Source organism: Enoplosus armatus, chromosome 5 (assembly GCF_043641665.1).
Source record: "Enoplosus armatus isolate fEnoArm2 chromosome 5, fEnoArm2.hap1, whole genome shotgun sequence".
Classification (NCBI taxonomy): domain Eukaryota; kingdom Metazoa; phylum Chordata; class Actinopteri; order Centrarchiformes; family Enoplosidae; genus Enoplosus; species Enoplosus armatus.
The window spans coordinates 23,789,795-23,814,764 of record NC_092184.1 but is presented as its reverse complement, the minus strand read 5'-3'; the positions used below and the strand labels follow the sequence as shown (position 1 = coordinate 23,814,764).

The window sequence follows — 24,970 nt, the reverse complement described above, 5'->3', positions numbered from 1 at the left end:
ATGAGCCCATATTAGCATGTACACTGTCACTATTGTAGCCACACCTTCCTTTTCTATTGCTGTTTATTTTGTTTTATTTATTGATTTGTTTGCTTACATGTTTATTGATCGCCTGTTAAAGTCCTTTCAGACGCAACAGTCCGCCTCAGTGAAGCCTTCAGCCAGCTCAGCTTCCAGGGTCCTTGTTGTGTTTACGGATTGTTCACGCGCCACTTTTCAGCTTTGTTGTGACGTGACGCGCGTGACTGCGGCAGCTCAGAGGCGGGAAGGTTACAGGTAAGGGGGGGGGGGGGCGGGGGGGGGCTAAACCATTGCCAGACCAGTGACTTTAACCTGAAGACACTGTGTCAGCTGTCAGAGAAAGGTTGAAGCTCGCACCTGGAGGTCTCCCCGGTGACAGCAGCGTTTTCTATGAAGCAGGAAGACTTTGGAAAAACCTTATAGGCTACATCTTAGCATTTAGCATTTTAGGCTAACCTATGGCAGTGTTTTTAGGGTGATGTACGGGGACCACCGGGGGGTCTTTGAAGGGGTTAGGGGGGGTCCCCTGCAACATGAGAAATAGCATGTTTGACTGTCTTATAATAAAGAGGTAATTATTGATGACAGTTCGTCTATTAAAGGATGATTAAAGGAGCGTTTATACTGAGGCCACCGGGAACAATCCGACTGTCTCCTGCGCTGAATGGATCCTGTGAACAGGCCGAAACATTTAAACCATGTCTTTCCTCCGAAGTGCGTTGGCTGATTCCTACTTGTCTTATTTATTTATTTGGTTTGAGTGCAGAACCAGGGAAAGACGAGAAGACCGCAGACTTTCTCTGGAACAATAAAAGAAGACTAAACATCTCCCGAAATCAGGAGGTAAACCTAAACCCATAGCGGGCTAAGACAAAGGGGGTCTGTTGTGGTAACAACACAAACCTCTGCACCGCATTTCTGTTGATTTGTGTGCTTCATGTAAATGATCAGTGAACGGCTTTCTCTTCAAGCAAAGTGAATAAAAACTCAAAGAAAGGGAAAAAAACAAAATCTCTATAGTAGGGTAGAGTTAAAACAAGTGTTAATGCCACAGGCTATCCATTAATAAATATTATCAAGTATTATCAAAAGTGATTGTGGATGAATTGATCTGCAAGTAGACGTCTTCTTGTGTTATCTGATATCTGCAGTAATTAACATATTGAATGAAGCAATGTTTTAACACGGATAGAGCAGTGGTGTTGAGATTACCGGGAAACGCTCTCCGCCTTAAACATGTGAAAAAGACATTGAAACAAGCAACAACGTCGCGCTGTACCGCCTGAGTCTGCGAGGCTTGCGGTAATTGCACGTTGAGAGACGGCTGGCTCTCACCGCGGTTCAGCTGCTGCGGCCGGGCTGCAGACTGGCTGCAGGGTGATGACACACATGCCAATGCTGTTCCACCTGCACAGACTCCCAGAGCACGGAAATACACTCCCAGAGAAAGCCGAGGGGACCCTCATGGGTGGCCAGAGAAATGTATACCTCTCCGTGCGCTTCCCTCTCACTGCGAGCTAATTAAGCAGCACTATCTAACCACACTCTCTCAGAGCCGTGGACGTCTTCCGTTTGTCCAGGCGAGAAAAAAACACCTAGAAAGGTACATTATTTTACATTTTACATTTTACAGCGTGAATATTTGCCCCACGTGCCCCAACAAATCTATTCAAAATCATGACTCTTGACTTGTGAGTTTGTTCCAGGTATTTGGTTTCATTTGAGCAGCCACTTCTTTCTTTCCTGATATGCTTGTTTGCTCTCAAACCCCAAAAAAAGCAAAACCAAAGAATAATCTTTAATAGCCTTTTATGCGATTACATTTAGAGGAATTGAATATGTGCTTCAACAGATTCCTGAAATGTATTGAAATGGCACTTTCATGTCGTTTTTCACCACCGGATGCAAATAGACGTTTAGTGTGAATAGTGTGCTATTTTGACTCGGGTGTGATAAAAACGAATTTCAACATGTTTAGAAGAGATGATTATTTTTTCATTCACTGTAACCACCGGAGGCGGAACTCAAATACGCACAAATCACAAGGCACTACGTCGCCCCGCGGAGAGCATTGGAGCAAAAGCAGCCTGTCAGTGGACCTGAAAAAAAAAGAGAGGAAAGGGCTGGGCTTCCAGGCTCACAAACCACAACTTGGGCTGCGCCTCCATCAGAAACCAGTTTAGAAAAATCCCTGTTGCAGAGAGAGGAAGGTCTGGTGCATGTCACCCGCTGAGCCGCAAAATAAAGATTTCTCTGTGCGCAGTTTGGAAGACAGTTCTCATCCTGAGGTCCTGCAGCGCATCAGGCTGCTCACCGAGGCTGCAAGCGCCATTAGAAGGTTTGCTTTTCGGCATTTGGACTGGACTTGTTTTGTTTTGGTGTGCGCAATGATGGCCACTTACCAAAACCCGGACGATGACGCAATGGCCTTAATGATCCACGACACCAACACGACCAAGGAGAAAGAGCGTCCCAAAGAGGAGCCGGTCCAGGACAAAGTCCCGGAGAAGCCGGATCCGTCCCAGAAACCCCCGTACTCCTATGTCGCGCTCATCGCCATGGCCATCCGGGAGAGCTCAGAGAAGCGCCTCACTCTGTCCGGTATTTACCAGTATATCATCAGCAAATTCCCCTTCTATGAGAAAAATAAGAAAGGCTGGCAGAACAGCATCAGACACAACCTGAGTCTCAACGAATGCTTCATTAAAGTCCCGCGGGAGGGCGGCGGGGAGAGAAAGGGGAATTACTGGACACTGGACCCAGCCTGTGAGGACATGTTTGAGAAGGGGAACTACAGGAGACGCCGCAGGATGAAGCGGCCGTTCAGACCTCCACCGACGCACTTTCAGCCGGGGAAGTCCTTGTTCGGAGGAGACGGCTACGGCTACCTGTCCCCGCCCAAGTACCTACAGTCTAGCTTCATGAACAACTCTTGGTCGCTAGGCCAGCCGCCCACTCCCATGTCCTACACGTCCTGTCAGATGGCCAGCGGCAACGTGAGTCCGGTGAACGTGAAGGGGCTGTCAGCCCCCTCATCTTATAACCCCTACTCCCGGGTGCAGAGCATGGCACTCCCCAGCATGGTGAACTCTTACAACGGCATGAGTCACCATCACCATCCCGCGCATCCCCACCATGCCCAGCAGCTGAGCCCGGCCACCGCAGCACCACCTCCGGTCCCCTCCAGTAACGGAGCGGGCCTTCAGTTCGCTTGCTCCCGCCAGCCCGCGGAGCTCTCAATGATGCACTGCTCTTACTGGGAACACGAGACCAAACACTCGGCGTTACACACGAGGATTGATATTTAAAGTTTACCAAACGGTGTGTGTGTGTGTGTGTGTGTGTAAAATGAGGACTGTAAGAGTGAGAGTTAATTCCTGTGATTTCAAACAGAACCAAGAGTATTTTGAAGAGACTATTCTGACGAGCTGTTTGGGTCCAGCTGACACCCATGAATGCCAGTGGGGAGGTATGCGCGAGCTGATGTCGAGAGAGTTTTACAAAATGGAATCGGGAGGTAAAGAAGTCATCAGGACACATCAGGTAGCACAACCTCTGGGAGCCATTTCGTGCGCCTGTGTTACACTTGGACTGATGGCCATAACTTGGTATTGTAGTCGTAATTGTGCCTTTGAAAAGCTTTTCATTGTCCCGGGATTAGACATGGCTGACATTGCGTCAGCTGTGTGTTATTGGTGTGCGTAATGATTTCTCTCAACTTTACGCACGGCTCATCTGAACTTATGCCAAATGAAACGTGAACATAAGATGCCCTAATTAAGTCAGTGCTTTAATGTGTAATTGGATCAGCGCTCAGTGGGGCCTTCTCGGTAACGTGCACCGAGCGAGGCCTGCACGGTGACGCTTCACCTCGTGTCGTGGTCGTGAACTTTGTTGGGTTAAAAGGTGACAGCGTGGGTAGAGATCCATCACACCGCCAAAAATACAATTCAGGGTTTTTCATATTTCTTGATCCCATATGTATGTATGATATAGTTTATAATATGACGCCAGCCAGTGCCAGGTTTTTGTTAATCTTTCTGATTATTATTATTATTATTTTTTATTTTATAAACGTGATTAGCTGTATTGTCTCATTCATGTTGGGGCCATGTTTCATTTTAATTAGCACTTTTCCCTCTTTTCTAGGTTTGTGAATTTCTTAATAAACTTGTATTTCTTAAAGTAATACAGTGGTCATGAAGTAATCTGTTTTAATTTACTTTGTTAAGGCTGTGATAACCACTGCTGGCACTAGGCAAACAGCTATCAACCGCAAATTACTCTGTGACGGTAACGCAGCACAAAAGCACTATATTGTTAACATACAGTTTTTACAGTTTGTTCAGAAACGCAGAGGGTTTAATAATCTCAGGTAAACCATTGGTTTATTTTGGCTCTGCTCTTATTCCACTGTTTACCGTGTAAAATGTCTAATATTCATGCAGGCACCATGTCTCTTAAAATAATATTATATATGTATCTATTTAATCAGTTGCTCATTATTTATCGTAATTTATGTCCATCGATTAAGGGGCAATTCATAAAAATAGAGAACTTCTCACCTACAGTAACAACTAAATGATAATAATAATAACAATAATAATAATAATAATAATAATAATAATAATAATAATAATAATAATGTGCATTTACAGTGTCATTAATCATTTGTGCCCCAAAGGTTAAATGTTGTGTGTAAATGTCTTCAGGCTGCACAACTGCTCTACAGAAAACATCACGTGCATCACCCCTAACTAAGAATTTCGTGTTCCTCCTCTAAGGTAAATATATCTGTTTTTTCCTATTTAATATAATTTTAATTATAATTCACAAATGCCCCCGTGTGAATAGAAACATGTGGATGCATGGAGGCTGTTACCGTCCTCGGGTATATTATTTTATTATATTTTTTCACGGCTCAATTCCAAAAACGGCAAAATAATAAAAAAAAAAACCCACAGATGTGATCAAATGCATCAGTTGAAAATGCCCCTTTGCGTTAGAAATGTGCTCATGAACAAGAACAAGACGCTGACCCTCATTCTTTCTTTACTGTTATAGTCCTACTCTGACAACAACAACAGAAATACTAATGAGAATAGTAATAATAATAATAATAATAATATTGTGAATACTAATAATAACCTTCGATATCGTGATGAATTTGCTTTAGTTGTGTTTCTCCTTCTTTTAACTGTCGATGAGGTCGGCCAACCACAAAGACGATCATGTTGATGCAGTAAACGCGTCGACTAAATAATCCAGAATCATTTGGGAAATAAAGTCAACAAAGACAGGAAGTGTAATAAAACTAAAAAATGACCCCGCACAAGGCAGCAGAATGTGGCCTCACACACGAGGAGGACTTCATTCGTCCCGCGCAGTCCTGCGTGCAGCCGGAGAGTCTCCTCTGGAGGGTGGAGGCGCACCGTTCAGACACACGGCTCCTCCTTCCACGTTGTGTTTTAGTGAGCGAGACTGTTGAGTTACGCAGACGTGGTCCAGCGAGCCCCAGAGGACCGTGCCGTCGCCCTGAGGGGCCAGGCAGCTAAGAGACGTCCACCGAGTGATCTCAGCCCCGTCCCTCCTGTAATCACTCTCATATTATCACATCGGCGGATTACTGCCATCTGGTTCTGACTGTTACATTCGAGGGGTGTATCACTGCAGCGCGTTGACTGTTTTGACAGCACATCACAGCTATCATGCACACTGAATTGTTATTCTAATAGCCGGCCAGATACAGAATATTACTCCTTAACATCGAACAGCTCATTGTAAATTAGACAGCAGGATCGGCGGTCACAGATCAGACAGACGTGGCGCCGGAGCTGAGGCCGAAGCCCAGCGAAGTCCAGGGTCTCCCAACATGAGGTGCATCCACACACGTTCACCTTGATCCACCCGACTGTCAAACACAGGCCCGCCATCCAAGAGAGAGAACACACATACACACCCCTGCATATCACTGACCCAACCGAGCACAGCGACATAACATCCTGCAGCAGACTGTGTCGCAGTGGCACATTCATCCCGCACAATCCCAGAATCCCAGTAACTCTTACAGCTGCTGCTGCTCCCATCATGACTGCGTGACTGTGGCTTCATTCATTATTGTTGGGTGATATTCATGAAACACCGTTTGATCTGAGGTTTCTCAATATATATAAACCTGCGGATTTAAAGATGTTAGATGTTGAAGTTTACTATCTTTTAAACGCTTCTTCTTAAATTCAAGTAAACAATACGAGTTATAATAACGGAATTTATCATAAGGAAACATATAGTTCGAAAAGCAACTCAAACTGCAGATGAACACAATATTAATGAACACAGATTGATTTTCAACTTAGATGTTTTTATGTTGGCTACATTTTTTTTTGTGTGCAAATTGCCAAAGTTTTGTTGTTATGTAGGAAACTTAATTTAAAAACAGTTGTTAAATACAAAGAAAATGCCCAAAAAAAAAAGAATACAGCACAAATACAATACTAATTATGTATCTTTAAATTAGTACTTTTCAGTGGGTTATTCGTTGTTGCTAAAGTCCTCATAACACACTGTATATCTTTGTATATGTGTATATCAGTATATATTGAGCATGAGGTGCAGGCTGACTTTATTAAGTCAAGGAGCTCCGTGAGAGAACATTTTCAGTCCATCGTCCACACTGCAAACAGCTCTTCGGGCTACGTAGTCGACCGTTTGTAGGCTGCTGTAAACTTTGTCTTCTCAGCCAGCCGTCGGGCTCAAGCTCTTTACGTCGTCTGCCTGTAAGAAACGTCAGTGACACAAACACCGAATGAAAATGGCCTCAGCTTCGGGACTAACCGACAGTCGCGTTCCCAGGCGGAGGGACACCGACACCGGTCAGTCGTCAGTGCGCTGCAGAGCCTGAAATGTAGCTGTGTACGTTCTCTGCTTCCTCACATTAATGTTTTGTAAACAATAAGGAGATAAGGGCGCGTTTGAAAGGCAAGTGTATTCTAAACACTCTTCCAAAAATAATAAATACGAGTGTTTTACAAGAAATTATGTTTCGGCGAGTGTAACTAACCTTTACATAAACTAGAGGCAGAGGCGCTTTAAAGATTTTAAAGTTATTCTTTAAATACATCACGTAACACGTCTAATCTAATGGGGTTTTTTGGACAAAGAGAAAAGACTCGCGTTGAGTTTATGGTCTCGGAATGTTTTATTATCAGTGTAGGCCTACCTGATGCCACCGTAGCTGCTGGGTCACAGTTAGTAGATTTATTGTTTGTCGGGAAAAAGTAGCCTGTGAGTTGTTAACTATTCCCCATTAACATGTCGCCCACACAGTATCCTACCTCTGCAACACGGCCATGCAAGTAACACACACGAGCTTGACGTTTTTCTTTTAGTCAAACTTTGAGCGCTCTGACCGTAAACTGGATGCATCTGTGGACTCGGGCGCGGCAGGTGTGCATTTGCGCAGAAAGGTTGACAGTTCAGCCGGGCGGCCGGGAACAATGGGCCTGCATACAGGATGTCTCAGGGGCTGAGAGAGATAAGGCCGGCCGAGGTTCACGGCTCCAACACAGGCCTGCTTTAAAACACAGTCCTCAAAGCCTGCAGATCTGCAGATGCGCATGTTGTCTGGTTGATGAAATACGTCGCACTTTGGGTGTTTAGAATGTGAACAGCTGACAACATGAATGAACTGATTAGTAGGCTGTTATTGAATTAGTTCTCAGATATGAAATAAAAATGCATCTCGCTTCTTCCCGGCCGTTTCACTCCTCCGTTAGAAACAGGAGTTCTGCAGGATTATTATGAGTCATTCCTTAAACAAAAGGCATCAAATTAAAGGCTCATTTTCCATAAATGAAGCTGATTATTAACCTAATACTAAGTGCTCATTTTCCATAAATGAAGCTGATTATTAACCTAATACTAAGTGTAAGCATTATGCAGCTCTTACCACACACACAAATATGCATTCATGTACACGTGTGGGTGCTGAATAAAGCGCATGTAGCTGTAGGTGATGAATATATGTTTCTGTTCCCTCTCGGTTCTTTCTGCGGGAGGTGAAAAGGTTTAGCGCAATGTGCGGTTTTGCTTTTCACGCGTCTTTTCCGCTGAGCGCGCGCTGAATAACCGTGATTGTATCCTTTGTTGTGCTCTCAGAGATGACAGATTATAATCAACAAGACGAATGAGGTCAACTCATTGTAGAAGCAACGCATTTGACCCTGGCTTCTTCTCCGTCATAAACACACACGCACACGGGAGCGTACCTGGGCTCTTTCCGGGTATGACAGCTTGCATGCTCGACGGGGCACCGGCGATGCGACCCGGCAGGTCAAGTCACACGCAGGTTGCAGGTTTCCCAATGCCTGCACACAATTGAATTCCTGGCATTCTCGCTAATGTTTGAGATTGAAGAGCAACAGTTTCCACTTAGAAGCGGCGCACATCACCCCGAACCCATTGAAAAGGAGAGTGGGGGTCACCACTGTTTGGTATACAGCTGCTCCAAACAGGAAAATATGCAAAGATTTGATTCGCAGAAAATCCGGCAATTGTTCCAATCAGCATGAGTTTTTTTTTCTTTTTCTCTTGTTGGAGCAGAAATACTAGAAGCCTCGTTCTGCCCGCCGTGTATCTGCGCTATTTCTATGACATTACTCAGTGGAGCTGTTTATTTTCGGAACGCGTCTTCTGGTGAATCTCCAACGTAATCAACGTGTCACGGTGATCTACGTGATGTTTTCAGTGACTGCTGATGTCTATCTTAATGACAACTCCGCGAAACAATAGATTACATGTAATAATTCTTTAATAATTCAAAATACTTACAATAGAGTGTGTTGCTTGTACTGCCAGAGTTTATAAATAGGAACCGTGCGTTTGTTATGGACCGGACTCTGGTCAACAGAGGTCCATCAAATGCCTATAAATACACACCAGCGTCATCTATTCAATGAAAAGATGGACTGTCATTAATTCACAGAGAGAAACCAGCACGCACTGACCTCCGTTTACCCCCCCAGCCTCCACCGGGCCACTCAAATGTCACATACAGTCTGTCCAAATGAGGGCAGACCTTCAGAGGGGGGGGTGGATGCTGATAAAGAGGGTTTGTGAATACAATCACATCAGGCTGCATGAAATTACAAGTTGTAGCACTTTGGAGATCTTTGCAGAAGCCGACCTCACCAAACAAACAGGTTTTCATGATGGGATATAACTGGTCGTGTGCCAGCAGACCTGTTTAAACAGACAAAGGCAGCAGCCAGCATCTACCAGCATTTGGCTGATGCTCATTTCTGCTGTGGATGTGGAGGAACTGACCAGCTTATACTGTAAAGGGAAATGCGATAAAATGTTTCCGTTCTCTTGATTATGAGCTGCAAATTGCTTTGTCGGGATTTTAAATGGCAGGTCTTTTCCCATCGTGCACTGATGGAGTCTATTTTTAAACCCCTTTCCTTTCTCGCCCCCCCTAAAAACTTCCGCAGGGTTGGCAACAAGAAGCTATTAGGATAACTCTTCTCCTGTTAACATTCCAATTAATCAAAGATGAAACCAAATTCCCACAGGGATCATTAAGGGCCAGCACCTGTTCTTCTGAGACTGTAGGCTATAAACCAGCACAACTTCTGGGTCAGACTTTGGGGACGGTGAGACATACAATCACTGCAAGTCAGTTATACATCAGCCCGCTATCAGCAAGAGAAACATAACCTCGTTCGGATGTGAGTGCCAGATACTGAGCCCATGAGATGCCCTCTTGTTTATGATCCCGGGGTTTCCTCATAACAGTGCAGAGAAGCTCGATGACACATTCATCAACTACATTACGAGACGATTCAGACAATTAGTGGCTGTTGCTGTGATAGCCCTCCATCAGATGTGTATTCCCTTGTCATATAAATGATCAGGTTCGTGAGGCATGTCTCTCTCTATTGGCTATAACGTGCACAAGCAAAACAGGAAGTTGACCTTAAGCCTGACCCTTGCCCCGCCTCTATGTACATGCCAAACCCAGTCCCAGGTCAGATCTCAGTCCCTGCAATCCAATTTCAGCCATGTTTCTTTCAAGCAATTACATACCTCTTGGCAAGGCCTCACAATTAAACAAATGATGATATTTTGATATCCATAATTATACGCATTCACGTAAGGTACCCTTTCAAGTTGAATATGCTTTTTATTACACGCTTATCATCTGTGATGAGATTATGCACAGTGTGGGTTTGGACTGAGTTAGGGTACATTTAATCAAATAAGAGGAGCCGTAATGGAAGCATGCTGGACCCAGGAATACACTGCACAGGCTGCTCCCTTTGAGCCCAGCTTGTGTTTAGCAAATTTCAGACAATGAGAACGTTATGAGGGGAACTCTGAGGGGGGGCCTTTAACCCCTGCCCACCAGCAGGTCAAGCGCACGGCACGTGACATAGCCTAATAATCGCTGATGAGGTGCGCCACACATACCTGCGGCCTGACGAGATGGTTTAAATGTCTTGACAACACTAGTCACAGTTGACAGTATGGTTCTGATCATCGCTGTGAACTGTGAACTTCTTAACGCCAGCTGGCACTGTATCCACGTGCAGTAATGACAGTGAATACCATCATTCGACTTTCATTCAAAGCAGCCTTTTTACAGAAGTCACCCTAATGTGCTCACTCTGCTCACAGACACTGACTCCCAGCTGATAAAAAGGTGTGCTGTGTGTGTGTGTGGGTCTCTGCTGCCCCCATGTGGCAGATAAAAGGCATCATTTTGTGAAGTGAGTGGCCTCTCCCTGATGTTGTTTCCATCAGCTGCATTTCTAAAAGAGTTATATGTAGGCTATATCAAGATGAACACACCAGCAATAGATACAGATGTCTAACATTTATACCGAGCAGTAATTTGTATCAAGGTAAGAGGGAACAGAAGCCACATTTGCATCTTGTGTCAAGGGGTAAGTGAGTGGTTTAATAACCCAAAGTGTAAATCATTGCACATTTTGACCTGTCACAGTAAAAAGCACAGGTATGACTGTCTGCTGTGAAGAAGGCCTATTGTTGACGTTGGTTTCAATATTTTGAGAGGAAGAACATTTTAGTGAGGTTTTTATGAACAAAACTCATTTTAAAATGCCTTTTTTTCTCAATGATGTCTGGTGAAAGCAACGGAGAGAGGCAAGTTGTTACTCAGGAAAGGGATTCCTCTAGGCCACTGAGGAGACACCCAACAGTCAACTGCTCCAGTGGAGCTACTCAATGGTCTACCTGTAACAACCCATTTGATCACCAGAGGACACCAAAGCTCAGCAAAACTATACTACACCAAACTACACGCTTTTACAGGGTTGGATTTCATAAACATGGACATTTGGGGCATTACCTAATGAAGATGTTTCGGGGCTTAACTTGGTGGTTAAGGACTAAATAACGGCTCAATCATCGGCTCATCTATAAGCAGACTGCAATCTGAGTGGTGTGCCTAACAGGCCACATTCACTCCGGGCTTTCATCACGAGGAGGCTGAAAAATATTGTGTTTCCGGGTGAAATAACTGCTCAGAAGTTTTGTGCCGGTGGCATGTGGTTGTTGGAAGAAAGCCGGGTGCCCTCCATGTCTCAACCGGAGAACTGCACCAATCAGCTTCAGAGAGACAAAATAAAACCAGAAGAAAGGACATGGGGCCTTCACAATAAAAGCCTCAGAGGACCACTTTGGCACAAGAGTTTTGTATTCCTTTTAAAAACAGTAATAAAAGCAGACTCGTTGTATTGTGAGTTTCCATGAATATGTAGCCCAAAAGACTATTGATTAGTAATTAATTCATACAGGGAAACACTGGACAAACGAATAAAGACAAAACACCCCACACAATTGATAGTTGCTTGTCTTTAATATTGTACACTTCTGTTTTGACTTCTGAGCAAAGTGAACTTCAGACTGACAGGCTGAACTGTAGTGGTGCTGCTTCAGTAAACACCCTCTCAAAGCCATGGTGAATTTGTGGGGACTTTTTCTGATGCACAGCTGTACACACACATCTGGTTGGTAGTTGGTCAGGGCGGTGCTGGACCTAGATCACGGAGCTCATCGTCGTCTCATCGTGAGGAGGCAACAGTTCCCTGGGTTGCCTTGAACATAGTGCTAAAGTCACCAAAACAAATCTGTCTACAGTCAGGCAAAATCAGATAGGAACTATTTCATGAAAAAGTGTAAAGCCCTAATATTTGTTGCATAGTGTTGATTTAGAAGATGTTTTTAACTGTACTCAGAGTGGTGTGTATTTGTATGTGCAGGGTGTATCTGTGGAAATATCACCACCCACTTTGACTTTTTTTTAATGTCACTTTTTCTCGGCTTGACTTTAATGTCTTTTAAACTAAACTAAAGCTCCCAGTCCAGATGACATCTGCCTACAGAGTCGCACCAATTCAATGTCACTGGACCAACTCCAAAAACAGCGATGTGTTTCTGTCTGTTTAAACTCTGGACTTCCAAACTCTCTGGATTAAAACAATGTGCATTCAACTTCAGGGTGGATTTTTCCCTTTGATCCAAACGCTGCGGCCCGAGTCTCACGGAGGCAGCCCTCTGTCATCAGTAAGTTTATTGTGAACATGTTGAGCGGAGGTCCTGTTTTTCTGTTACTCTCTCACACTTGACTGTGGTTGGCGGAGGGAGCGGAGAGAGAGCTGGCGGAGGAAAAAGCAGCGGCGGCGGTTGTTCACCTTATGAAACAAACAGGAAGCAAGCGCGCGCTCCTGTCCACCTGCGAGATCTGCGTCCTGCGTGGAGACACAGCCGGGCTGCGGGTCCTGTGTCACGCAGACCTCCCCCACGTGAAACTACTCTGCCGTGAAGACGTAACAGCGACGTTAACTTTCAGCTGTTTGTTCGTCCGGTACATTTTTCAACGACCTCACACCGGAGAGAGACTGAAGGTAAGCCCCCACTTGTCCTTTCTACGTGATTGATTTCAGCCGTGTACTTTCCACTAGTCACCCAGCGAGGACAGCTCACGCCAAACTCCGTTCATCAATCTGTCAATTGATGGTCGCATCGCTTACAGGCTGCTGTCCATAAGGAATAACTCCCCTGCCGCGGAGAACATAACGTCAACTTCTCCACCACATTTTAATTCGACAGTGAACCAGAAAACTAGTTTGTCAGCCATTATATGTAAAAAATGGCTGGAGGAATTGTTTTATCGCTTATTGCCATAAAGCAGCGTTCACTGAAATGGATTGTGATGGGCGGCGGTAAGCGACCACAGTTTATAAGTCTCAATTTAACAAACATCAAGTGTTGCTCCCGGGTTTAAGCATATGCCGAATATACCGGGAGACCCTGCGGATGTGTGAGGGATTCGGGATTTGTTTGGAGGGTTGTTGACTTCCGCCGACTACGGAGACAACAACAAAAACGTATTAACGTTACATTTCTGGTCCCTCCAGGACACAGTGTAGCATCAACCGATCTGCTTGTACTGTATAACTGTAGCGCTGAGTTAATTTTATTATTATTTTAGCCAGCTTCGTCACAGGTCCTCAGCCTCTAAACTTGGACCTTGCTGTAGTTTTTATTTTATTTATTTATTTTATTAAATATCAGTCAAGTTAGTGTCATTTCATGTCCTGTGTCCTCTGAGAAGTTCTCATGTGACACATCTCTCATCCTGATAGTGGTCCCTTTTGATCCTCTTCAGTGACCCCAGGAAACACTGATCTACAAAACCAAAAGTAGTCTAACGGAGCATTGGGACACTCTCCTTACTTGAGCTGTGTCACTGATGACTCCTGCGTCTGTTTTATTGTTAAGAAATGGACAGCGGAGCCAAATAAAGAGGATATGAAACTAAGGCGAGTAATTCGTTTAGTCAACTCTTCTGCCATATCCATATTAACCTTGTCGTTTTATTTCATTCAGAGTTAGAAGCAGCAGAGGCTCAATATCTCTGGTAGAGCTCAGCTGCCAGGTTTGATTATATGATCTTCCTGATGTAGTGGGACACAAGCTGATTCATAAAAACCTTCATGAGTCAACAGTTAGTTTGGGCACAGCGTCTGTCCCAACCAGTCATATTAACTTTAATAGCTGTAGGCGAGCTTGGAGTGGGCAATAAAACATACCTGAAAGACGTATAAGGAGCCTCTTTTTAAGTATTTGCCAAATAACCGGTGACTTGACAGTTAGGCTGCTTCTTTAGAATTGTCGTAATATTGATTCAGGTTTCGGCATGTCTTGTAACTCGGCGATTCTCTCTTTTCAGTAAACGGACGAGGATCAGTGCCAACTGTATTGCAACGGTGTCATACGTGTACACGTGTATGTTTGTGCGTGTTGGGCAAGGGACGGTCCTCGCACATCCTCGGGCTGATTATCCTGAAAGGGTCCCCCTCTGCTCCTCATTCATTCAGTTTGAGCTCAACCTGTGTCAGGGGAGGTAGTCAGTAGGTTTGTTGTCGTAATGTCAGGCAATACAAAGAAGAAGCTTTGCTGCTGACGGGTGTGTGTATGTGTGTGCGTGCCCTCATGTGCACTTACAGTATGTGCTCAGCACTGAGTCTGAGGGTTGAGCATTAATGGCGTTGTACGATGTGAGAGATTTTTCTACCAGTCGATATTTTGCTTCTGTCCATTTTTCTCTGACTGTACAAGGAGATTGTAGGCAACGCTGCAAATCAATGAGCAGTACTGCTTGATGGGAATATTATTGTATTTATAGGATTTATCTCCAAATGAACCAAGAACAGGCATTGCATCTGGTTATTTTTTATCTCTGAACAGTTTCTTCTACTCTCCAACCAAACCTTCTTTTTATATATAAATATCACAATCATGATTTAATGTAGGGCAGCGATTGTGGCTGGAGTCTTGTCAGAGTGCTTAAAGTCTCGTGAGACTCAATCTGACATTTCACGTTTGTTTGTTTATACACCTGAAACACACACACACACACACACACAAACACACATATAACCTTCAAGATGACATCATTTCCACAGGTACCGCCTTCGTCACAGCACATTTCCACCTGTGCTGTCCCACGCACTCGATCACTCAAACTTGCTTGCAGAGAGAAAATCTTCGAGCCACACAGCACGTTACAAAAGAGAATACCTTCCCAAGAGAATTAGCCAATATATGCTGTTAATTTAGTTTTGTGCCGGCACAGCACTACCGCTCTCTGACATCTTGTTGCCCAGTTGATGTGTTCAAATATGTTATTTCAATCGGGCAATGGTCCTGTCTGCCCTTTGTTGGGGCGGGGGCTGCTTTCAGGCCCCCTCTGAGGTGAAGTTAGAGAACACTGATAAGACCAACTGACGTCACTCCACAGACATCAGCCAACAATGCAGCTATTTATTCCAAGCCAGATTTAGTCCCAAAGCAGGCCTCTCCCGAGAAACTGGGCACAAATGAAAGCAGAATTCTAAGTAAGTGTGCCACAAAAAAAGAAAAACAAAAAGTTTTGCAACTGTGGTGACATCCGTGTCCCGTACGATCGGCCTGACAGAGTTGAGTGCTGTAAAGTGAGGTCATTTTTTGTGGGAGGCTTCTGATTTGTGTTGTGGTTTTGGGTTGAGCTACCTGAACAATGCAGGCTGAGAGAGAAAGAGGAAGGTGGACTGCAACAGGAGGAAAAAAAGAAGTGTGTTTCTGGTGTCGGTGACCAACAGCGTGGTGAAATTGTGAGGTTAAACTTGGAGCAAAGAGGCCAGACTTACTTTACATACAGCAGTGTGTTTGGTGTCGGCAGTCAGGGCAATAACGCACGTTAGTGGAGTCTCAAAGACTCCTCAGGTCTTACAATAAAGCACATCAAAACATGGTAAAACTAAACACACAGTGTGCATCTGTAAGTATTGTGATAGTGATATATTTTGTCCTTGTTTTGGCTCTGCTCCGCCATGTTGTATTTCAAACAATGCCGACGAGGTGAAAATACTGACTTTCAACTTTTAAGGTTGTTCACATCCATGCTGGGTGAATTCTTTTGGAAAAGCTGTAAGTCAACACTTACACTGTCTTAATACTTACAGATTGCACTGTAAATAAAACCAAAGATACTAAAATAACAGTAGTAAGACAGTATGTTCAGGGTATAAATCAGGACAAATGGAAAATGTGGAGTTTTAAAGCTTGATGTGGAGAATAATCACCAGGTACGGTCCCTACCTTTTCACTGATTGCCTGCTGTGTTCGAATGCTGCCACATTTTGCTGGAGCTCTGAGAGGCTGCATTATTTAACCTCATTGAGACTGAGCAGTGGAGTAGCATCAGAGAAAGTGCTGTGTTTTTCCCACGTATTTGTTAGAACAACGCCTACATTTTGTTTAAGAGACCCACTTTTGCAACCTGAATTGTATATTCTATTGTCAGTGTCTTTTTGTTTGAAGTGAAACACCCGAGTCTCTTGCAACTGTTGTCACTTGTACTATCCCCATTATCTTTTGTTTTTCTCCCTCTCTGTCCCTTCATACTCATTCACACTTCCTGTTATACTTTTAAAGTAGTCACCCATCATTACTGTGAAAGGCTTGCGTAACATCCTCTCAAAGAGAAGTATGAAAGGGAGTTGTAGATGTGTTGTTGTTTTTGTGCGAGTGTGTGTGCGAGCTGGCTTTCACAATTTGTCTGCTAGCTTACATGATCACAATTGCCTCTTCTTTTTTTTTTTTTGAGCCCCGCAATCGTATCTACTACGATTACTGAGCAAGGAAAGGGAACGACCGGTATTCAATTAAAATAAGTGCAAACTCTGCCATACTGCTCACTCTAAAACTATACATAGACATGGAAATTGCCATTGGAAGAAATGTGACTGGCTGTGAGATGAGAGTGGAATTCTCCACTTTGACGCACAGCAGGCCGGGACCTGCCAAGGAATGCAGGGAAGACAGCCGGAGAGGGTTAGAGGGAGACGTAATGAGCAGGGAGAGAAATACCAGGGAAGGTACTGTGAAATATATGAGAGGGACATCTTAAATGTGACATCTGAGGAGTTATAAAGGAGTCTACACAGTGACATAATAAACCTTTCATTCATTCTCGGTGATTCATTTGGCTGCGGTTGTCGTTTGGTGTGGTGCTGATGTGAAGGTGTGACGTCTTTTTGATTTGAAAAGTCGCCGGTGACGAGCATCGCGTTCTGCAACTCTCCTGTCAGATAGTGATCAAACTATAAAAGGGAACGTTAATGTGAATGTCAATAGTGGACATTTGGTGTCTTCTTGCATTGCAAAGGTTGCTGTTCGGCTGTCAGCTCCCAGTTGTAGCCCATCATCTTCTGCATCTCGTCCATTCTTTGACTCGTGGTGAATAATTGAGCGAGAGCGGAAGCTGTGAGACAATCGGTGATGATGATATTTAGATGATCGGATATCAGAGAAGCGTGTTCTACAAGGTGCAACGTCCGGACAACACAACAGACACTCGTCCGGGCGGGATAAGTCATTGAGTTAATTATACACAAAGACAACCGCTCAGACTGTGCTGACAACAACCTGAACGTCCCTGCAAACACAAGTTTGATGATATTGGGATAATGTTAGATGACAGCTAATCTGGGATCAGCTGTAGAGCACATTCCTGGCTGGACACTGCCTGTATGAGAACATGGGGACATCTAGGCTGTCGCTCGTCTACATTTGATTTACACATGTGTGTCGTATGTGGGCTACTTAGGATCAACAGAATTTACATGACTGTATTTTTATTTGTTAGTAGAAGTAAAACAAGTCCTAACTCTTCATTTTCCACACAGAACGCACAGGCTGTGTATTCTCATGGTCTATATTGGCAGCACGTCTAATGAGAGGAGCATAGATATTGTGTATTCAAGTGTCTGTTGTCACATTTCATATTGCTATCTATAGCTGGGATACTGATTATAATGAATTGATTTTGGTCATAATAATAATCTCTGTCTGCTTCTAAATCTAATGACATTTTATATATTTAAACATTTGTATTTGATGTCAGTGTAGTTCACAATCTGATTGCAGTGTCAAAGCTCCTTAAATTAGCAAAGATTTGGGGGGGGGGGGGGGGTAATAAGGGTATGAAGGTATTTAAAGTTGCAGTGTGAAGCAAACATGGATAACCTTTTCTCACAGAAAAGCATGAGCCATTTCTAAGCAGCCAGAGTCTGATTATGATGTTTCATAATGCATAAAAATACCATTTTGTAACAGGTGTAGCCTACTTCAGGCCAGGGACATTGAAAATTATGTTACGGCTAAAGTGTTGTTGTCTTATGCGCAGTGGGGGGGGGGGGGTTTCACCCAAAGCACCTTTTTATTTCAATTTATTTTTGTTGTCGGTGGCGAGCTATGACCGAATGGAAACACACAACAGTTGTTCTCTTTACTTAAAGTTAAGCTTACATGTTTAAATAAACTCAAAATCCCAGCGAGTTAGTCTGATGTTGTCCTGCATCTGAGCCAAGATGGACTGGAAAGAAGAAGCCTTCAGGCTAAAGACTAAGAACAAAAAGTTTTAATGATCGGTTCATCATTCAGATTGTTTTTAACATATCAAACAAGATGTTGACGATGAAAGAAGCAGGCGTCTGTGGTTGTTCGCCGTCTCCTCGCAGATACAGTAGCTTGATGCGGCAGCCCTTGATGCATAGATAGCGTCGGGTTATGCTGCCACTCGAGGGGGCTCCTGCCTCCGCTCTGTAACCTGAGCGGGGCAAAACCTCAGCCTCACATCTCTATGGCAACGCGTTCTCACGGCACAGGTCCCTGTCTGCAACTAATGACACAAGCCCACTCTGTCCCACACACACTCTGTTGAGAGCACGTGTGGAGCCTTGTGATGTCTTAATATGCATATAGCCCTCTGGTTAAATGTGCAGGATGCATGCATACTGAGGTGCGCTCACATGCTGCCATCTTACCAACGGCCCTCCACCCACGTATCCACACTGACATCCCGACCAAATATACACGTTGACGTCTGTTTAGAGACGGCACACGATGACTGGGACGGGATACAGTATAGTGAGCATTTTGAATAATAATAGCAGATCAAACTTTGTCTGTCGGAGAGCGTTTGGGGGACAGGATTAGATGTGTCCTAATAAGCTGCACAGAGTTTGGCACCGTCTTCCCACATTTTGAGAACAGGAGGATCACATTTGTCTTGAACTGTATGAAATGTCAAAGGGGTGCCGTCCAACTTCATGCTGTCCTCATGATCTCACTGCGTCGTTAAGTCCAGACGTCTGGACAGTGTTAAGCGTTTATATCTATTTTTCCTTCCTCCTGTAAAACTATATGACCTATGACTGATCTCAGCCAACTACATCATTGTGTGTGTGTGTGTCTGTGTTATGATTATTGTGTGTGTGTGTTTGTCAGCAGTGTTATACCCCAGGCTGAGACGGACCTTTGCTCAGTCAGGCAGCCGGAAGGTAACTGATTTACAGCATCTGAGGGGAACTTTTGAGAATACGCACACAGACACACTCACACTCCACCCACCTGAGGGCAGCCTCACAATAGCACCTAAAAATAGAGATTGAAGCAAGTAGCTAAATAAAGGGAGACAGGGGGGGGGGCAGTGGGTGAAAGCCATAGGTAGACGCAGACCACAAAGACATGCATTGACTGAAAGACTTCTTCATATAAAACCAAAATCCAACTTTACTTTGATGACAGTAAAACCTGTGTGTGTGTGTTTCTCATGTTTCTCTGTGACGGAGGGTGATAAACACCCCACTGTGCTAATGAGCGGGTGTGTATTGTTTTTTAGAAATGGACGGACAGTGCTCTTTTGTTTACGGTGAGGCAGTGATGACGCATGGTCAAATGTAATGGCCCTTCAGACCACACTCGGTCTGGGGAGTGCTTGAAATGTGTGCTGCTGCATTCCTCTCGCATTCCTCCTGAGCTCATTACCTAAATCGTCTTTACTCGACAATTTCCAGAGGCTTAAAGCTTGAGATCCATCACAATGAACATGTTTCTCAGTTGTTTTTATCAGCTTGTTTACATCTTGCACTATATTTATAAGCTATATTTGCTTATGTTTAGGCCCGGGGTTAAGCCATTGGCGGGTACGGTAACAAGACAATGGTGCAGTCTCAGGAGATGAGTTTTATTTTGCAACCCTTCAGGGCCAGAAAAACCACCTGTTTACAATAGGAGCTCTCAATGCCCTTCGTGGCCTGAAGGTTGTAAGAAAATGAAGGATGTTTATGAGCATGGTAAGGAGTTAAAGCGTGCTCCCCCAGTGACCCACATGACCAGTGCAATGAGAAATGGAGGGAATATTGGCAGACAAGGTGAGGGAGAGTGAGAGACTTGGCTGCTGATGAAGCCCACGGTCATTTTAGCATTTGCATTTTTGCATTCCTCACATTCCTGTACCGGAGGATGGGTGGAGGAGAGGAAGGGTGTGTGTGTGTGTGTGTGGAGAGAGAGAAAATCATATCAAAGTGAGATTCTCACTGTGGTGTTTGTACAATGAAAAGAGTGACAACAATTTGAGGGGGAGGTTCTGAGAAAACCTCCTTTTTGTGGTCAGTTAGTCCTCCAGCACAGAGTAGAGTGTATGTACATTAGCCTAACTCCTTTTGCGTAACAAACCACACCAGGTACACACAACACTTGAAGCTAACGTCATTATCCACTACTCTGTGCATTGTGCTGGAAATTGTTTTCCCAGTGCTGTTATCCCTCAGAAATAACTATCACTTGTACCAAAGCTATCACTGAGTGAACTTTTAGCCCTTTTAGCTCACGTCCCCGGTCATATTGTGCAACTATCTAACAATAAATGGCAAAGTAATAAACAAATAAATACATTTCTTTGTATTCTTATATCAAAATTCTACCATGTTTTCTTCCGACCAATAATATCATGTCATCCAGCCATCAATCAATCTTCAACTTTTAGCGGCACAGAGCTAACATTCATTAGTTAGCTAGCAGCAGCATGGCACATGGTGTGTTTATAATCAGTAATGATATTTCACAGGAGTTTAACAATTTTATAGTTTTCCTAATTGAAGCTTTTGAATTACAGGTTTTAAAACCGGCTTGTGTAGGAAAAGCGATCTTTGTCGCACTTTTCACTGAGTTGCATTAATTCTTTTTGTAATTTGTTAAACTACCTTTTCTCGCATAACAAATATATGAATACATGTTAAACTTATTCTGAATCAGATGCACAGTAACTCAGTAAATATTGACACCTCGAATTTGAGTATTTTTTTTATATTTCTTTTTCGTATCAAGTTAGGATCTTACAAGCTATTGTCATGTGTTCTTGCTTGGAATTTAAATTATTCTCCATTAATGGGAAATTAAGGCTTAAAGGGAAGAATACGGCATTTGGACATATGAACTTTCTTGCTCTTGAAAAATGGCAAAAGTAATGGCGAGACCCAAACTTCAGGCTTCTAAGAGACGCATTTCGAGATCTGTAGTGGATGTCAGAGACAGCACAGATTATTTTCGCCATCAGCCCAAAAACACAAACTCAAAAAGCCGTAGACGTTACAGTAAAGTTGTTTCTAGAGAACTGTTGCAAAGCTAACTTTGGGGTTTGCCCTCCAGCAGAAACACTCTATGGTGAACCCTCTGTCCGCCTTGCGCTCTACATTTCTTCTAAATCACTTCAACACACACACACACACTGTGGATCATGTGGTGCTTGGAGCTCAATCCAGTCTGGAAGTTAAACATTGACTGTCTCTGGCCTTTTAGATTTTATCATTGTGTTAAACAGCACACTTCCTGGAACTGCTCATCCCGTGTTGCGGGTTTTACTGTAGTAGTGTGTGGAGGCCACACAAAATCATTGTCATAACACATTTTCATGGGGAACTTCTGTCTATGAATTTAAGGCTATAAATAACTGTGCCTGTACATAAAACATCTCCAACTCACACACACACTCACTCACTCATCACAGTTGTTTTTATGAACCTCTCTGTGTCACACCCTGGTAAACAAGATAGAGCATCTTAACCACTTGGGAAAAACAGGAAGTTTACTGGCCCCAATCAGAGCGTGTGCATTGCGTGTCATCAGCGTGTATGGCCTCACTGTGTGGTTTTCGCCCACAGTATATTTGTTTACCATATCGCTCAGTTCACATCTTGGCTTCCGTAGTTGCAGCTCTTTGAACGGTAGGCAGATGGTACTGATGGAGAGGCCTATGGACTGCCTCGGGCACTTCGTCTGCACATACAGAGGTCACGTCCTTCACTTCCTGTTTCATATCTTGACATTTCGAGCAACGATGCTTGAGCTTTGTAGGTTTACTAGATCCCAATGAAATGACTCAACATCTAATCTAAACAACTATCTACAATAATTCTGGTATCGTGGCTGCAACCATTATTTTTTTAATTAATCAATCGATTGTTTTGTCCATCAAAATGTCAGGAAATGGTGAACAATGTCCATGATGGCATCTTGAAATTCCTTGTTTTATCTCACCATCAGTCCAAAGATATTCAGTTGAGACTCAGTGCCAGTAAATGTTCTTTTCTTTCTTTTTTTAAAAGCTTAAATGTGTTTCATGAGTTTAACCTTTTAACATTTTGTCTATACAGGTAATATGTAGTGAAATATTCAAACAAGGAAAAGAAACAATGGCAGACAAATACTAATAAGTTGTTCTGATACATGTTGCTGAAGATATTACATCAACAATATGCTCATAATAGTTTGTCTCCCAGATTTCTTAGAAGAGGACTTCCACTCGACTGCAGGGAATTCCTTTTGCCACTTCAGACTGCATCTGTAAGACTTTTCTTTTAGCACCTTGTGGATGTCACTCTCGCTTCCACTCTCACTGAAAAATAACGTTTTAATAATTTGGCTTTTCAACCCCTTCAGGCTACAGTGAGTATGTCACTGTCAGCGGTTTATACTTGCATTAATTGTCCTTGTTAGAACGGATAGACATGACTAAAAATGGAAAAGTGAATCACACACTGTTGTTTTTCCACTCAGTGTTTAAATGTTGCTACGATACACCTGCTTGTTGTTTCACAGTTGAGTTTTCAGTCTTTCTAGGATTAAAAAAGGGCCTGCCAGATGAATGTTCTTGTACAGGCAATATGCCTTCTCAGTGATTTCTAAACTTCTCTCAGCAATGACCTTGAGTGGAAGGGAAATTATTAGCTATCGTAGAGGAAGAGGAGGCAGAGGCAGTAGACGGCAAAGAGAAGAGGGACAGTGAGAAGGGGTCAGAGGGGGCACTTCGCTTTGAGTGCTCTGTACTTTCTGTTGTCTTATCTCGGGTGACGAGGCAGCCGGGGGCCTCTGAGACTGTGTGGGAGTTTACTTCAGGTGATGCAGACTCAAACAGCAAAACCCGTCTTGTTGTGTTTCCACCGTTAAATCAAACACGTTCACCACTTTCCCATTCATGTATTGTCTCCTAAACTTGTTCTTTAACTTTGTCATCTTCTTCTTTCACACAGTATGCACACACACACACACACACACACACAGCTCCCAGACATCTACCACACTTTGTGGTTTTCCCCTCCCCTAACAGTTTGTTCTGCCCTCTCGTCCATCAGATGCAGTGTCCCAGCCGCAATCCAGACACCCCCAGCAAGGAGCAGAGGCACAGGAAATAAGAGACTTTAGGAAACAGCAGGTAAAACGTCCGTGTGTGTGTGTGTGAGAGAGAGAGAGAGAGAGAGAGAGCATGCTCTATCTTGTAATTATCTTGACCTACTTTACGTGTGTGTGTGTGTGTGTGTGTGTGTGTGTGTGTGTGTGTGTGTGTGTGTGTGTGTGTGTGTGTGTGTGTGTGTGTGTGTGTGTGTGTGTGTGTGTGTGTGTGTGTGTGTGTGTGGAGGAATGGAGCGCTGACTTGGCTGGAATCTGGGAGAGTAGGCCTCGTCCTGACAGGCGGGGAATGCGTAGACGTGCTTTGCCTTCATGTCAGAGATCAGTGTTACACCCCCTCGGTACACTCTCACTGCATCATGTTTTGATGTATTATATCCTCCTCATTGAATTTCTGGACTTCTGTGGAAGTTGTCTGGACGGTACAACACAATAGGTCCTGTGTTGTTTCAGTGTCACTGCAGCTCGGCTCTTGGCTTCAGTCAATATCGTAAAGTGTTTCATCTGATTTTTGGGTTGTTGCTGCACTTGGAAGTCATTTCCTTGTCACAAGTATTGAACCTTGTGTCATTTTTAGCCAGACTTAATAAAATATTATATAATAGAATATAATGTCTATAATCTCCCTCTTTGTAGTTGCCCAGTGAGCTGATGAGCAGGCCCTTTTTTAGAACAGATGTCGTGATTGGATGAATGGCAGTCTGAAATTAACCATTAAAGTACTGAACTGTGGCGCTCTCAGTACTACTGACCCAGTTTGTCAACCCAACCCTGGTTGACACAAGTAGAGTGTGTGAGTGTGCTGCTTATCGAGTGCAGAATATAGTTTTTTTTCTGTTGTCCCTCATCACATGCTCTCCTGCCCCCTTTCATCTTCTATGCTAGAGCTGAAACAGTCTATTAATTCATTAGCCAATTAACGTAAAATGTGTCTGCATTAACTTTAATCATCAATTAGCTGTTTTAATCATTTTTTAAGCAATGAAAGGATCTCAAATGTGAATATTTGAAGTTTTTGAAGGTGTGCGTGTGTGTGATTGTGCCACATTGACATTATCAGGCTCCCTATTAGCATTGGGTTCAGTAGCCGCTTTTGCTTTTCACTTTGACACCAAATCCTCCGCCATCGTCTTGTCGGTCAGCCCGGTCGCAGGTATACGTACCAAGGCATGGTCTTCACCGTGGTGACATGTGCGCCCGCAGCAGACGCAGTAAACGCTTCATCCTTCCTCTGCTCAGATGTAATGCTTTATGAATGCTGTAGTACAGGTGCAGCTTTGACATCCATCAGCATGAAAATCACATTTCCTGCCGTCAGTCAGTGCCAGTGGCATATAGACACCAATAATCA

At 43.7% G+C, this 24,970-nt stretch overlaps 2 protein-coding genes across 2 annotated transcripts in view; both read left to right on the top strand.

Moving 5' to 3' along the window:
* The first annotated feature begins 2,188 nt into the window (after window positions 1-2,188).
* On the top strand, window positions 2,189-4,210 carry foxl2a (forkhead box L2a). The gene has a single exon (XM_070905522.1). It carries the CDS (start codon window positions 2,241-2,243, stop codon window positions 3,327-3,329), a length of 1,089 nt encoding a protein of 362 aa, XP_070761623.1. The 5' UTR covers window positions 2,189-2,240; the 3' UTR covers window positions 3,330-4,210.
* Window positions 4,211-12,815: 8,605 nt separating this feature from the next.
* pik3cb (phosphatidylinositol-4,5-bisphosphate 3-kinase, catalytic subunit beta) overlaps window positions 12,816-24,970 on the top strand; it is a 45,795-nt gene continuing 33,640 nt past the window's right edge. Inside the window, exons 1-2 of the mRNA XM_070906573.1 lie at window positions 12,816-12,950; window positions 23,565-23,644. The gene's annotated coding sequence lies outside the window, so the exon portion shown is untranslated. The remainder of the gene's footprint in view (window positions 12,951-23,564; window positions 23,645-24,970) is intronic.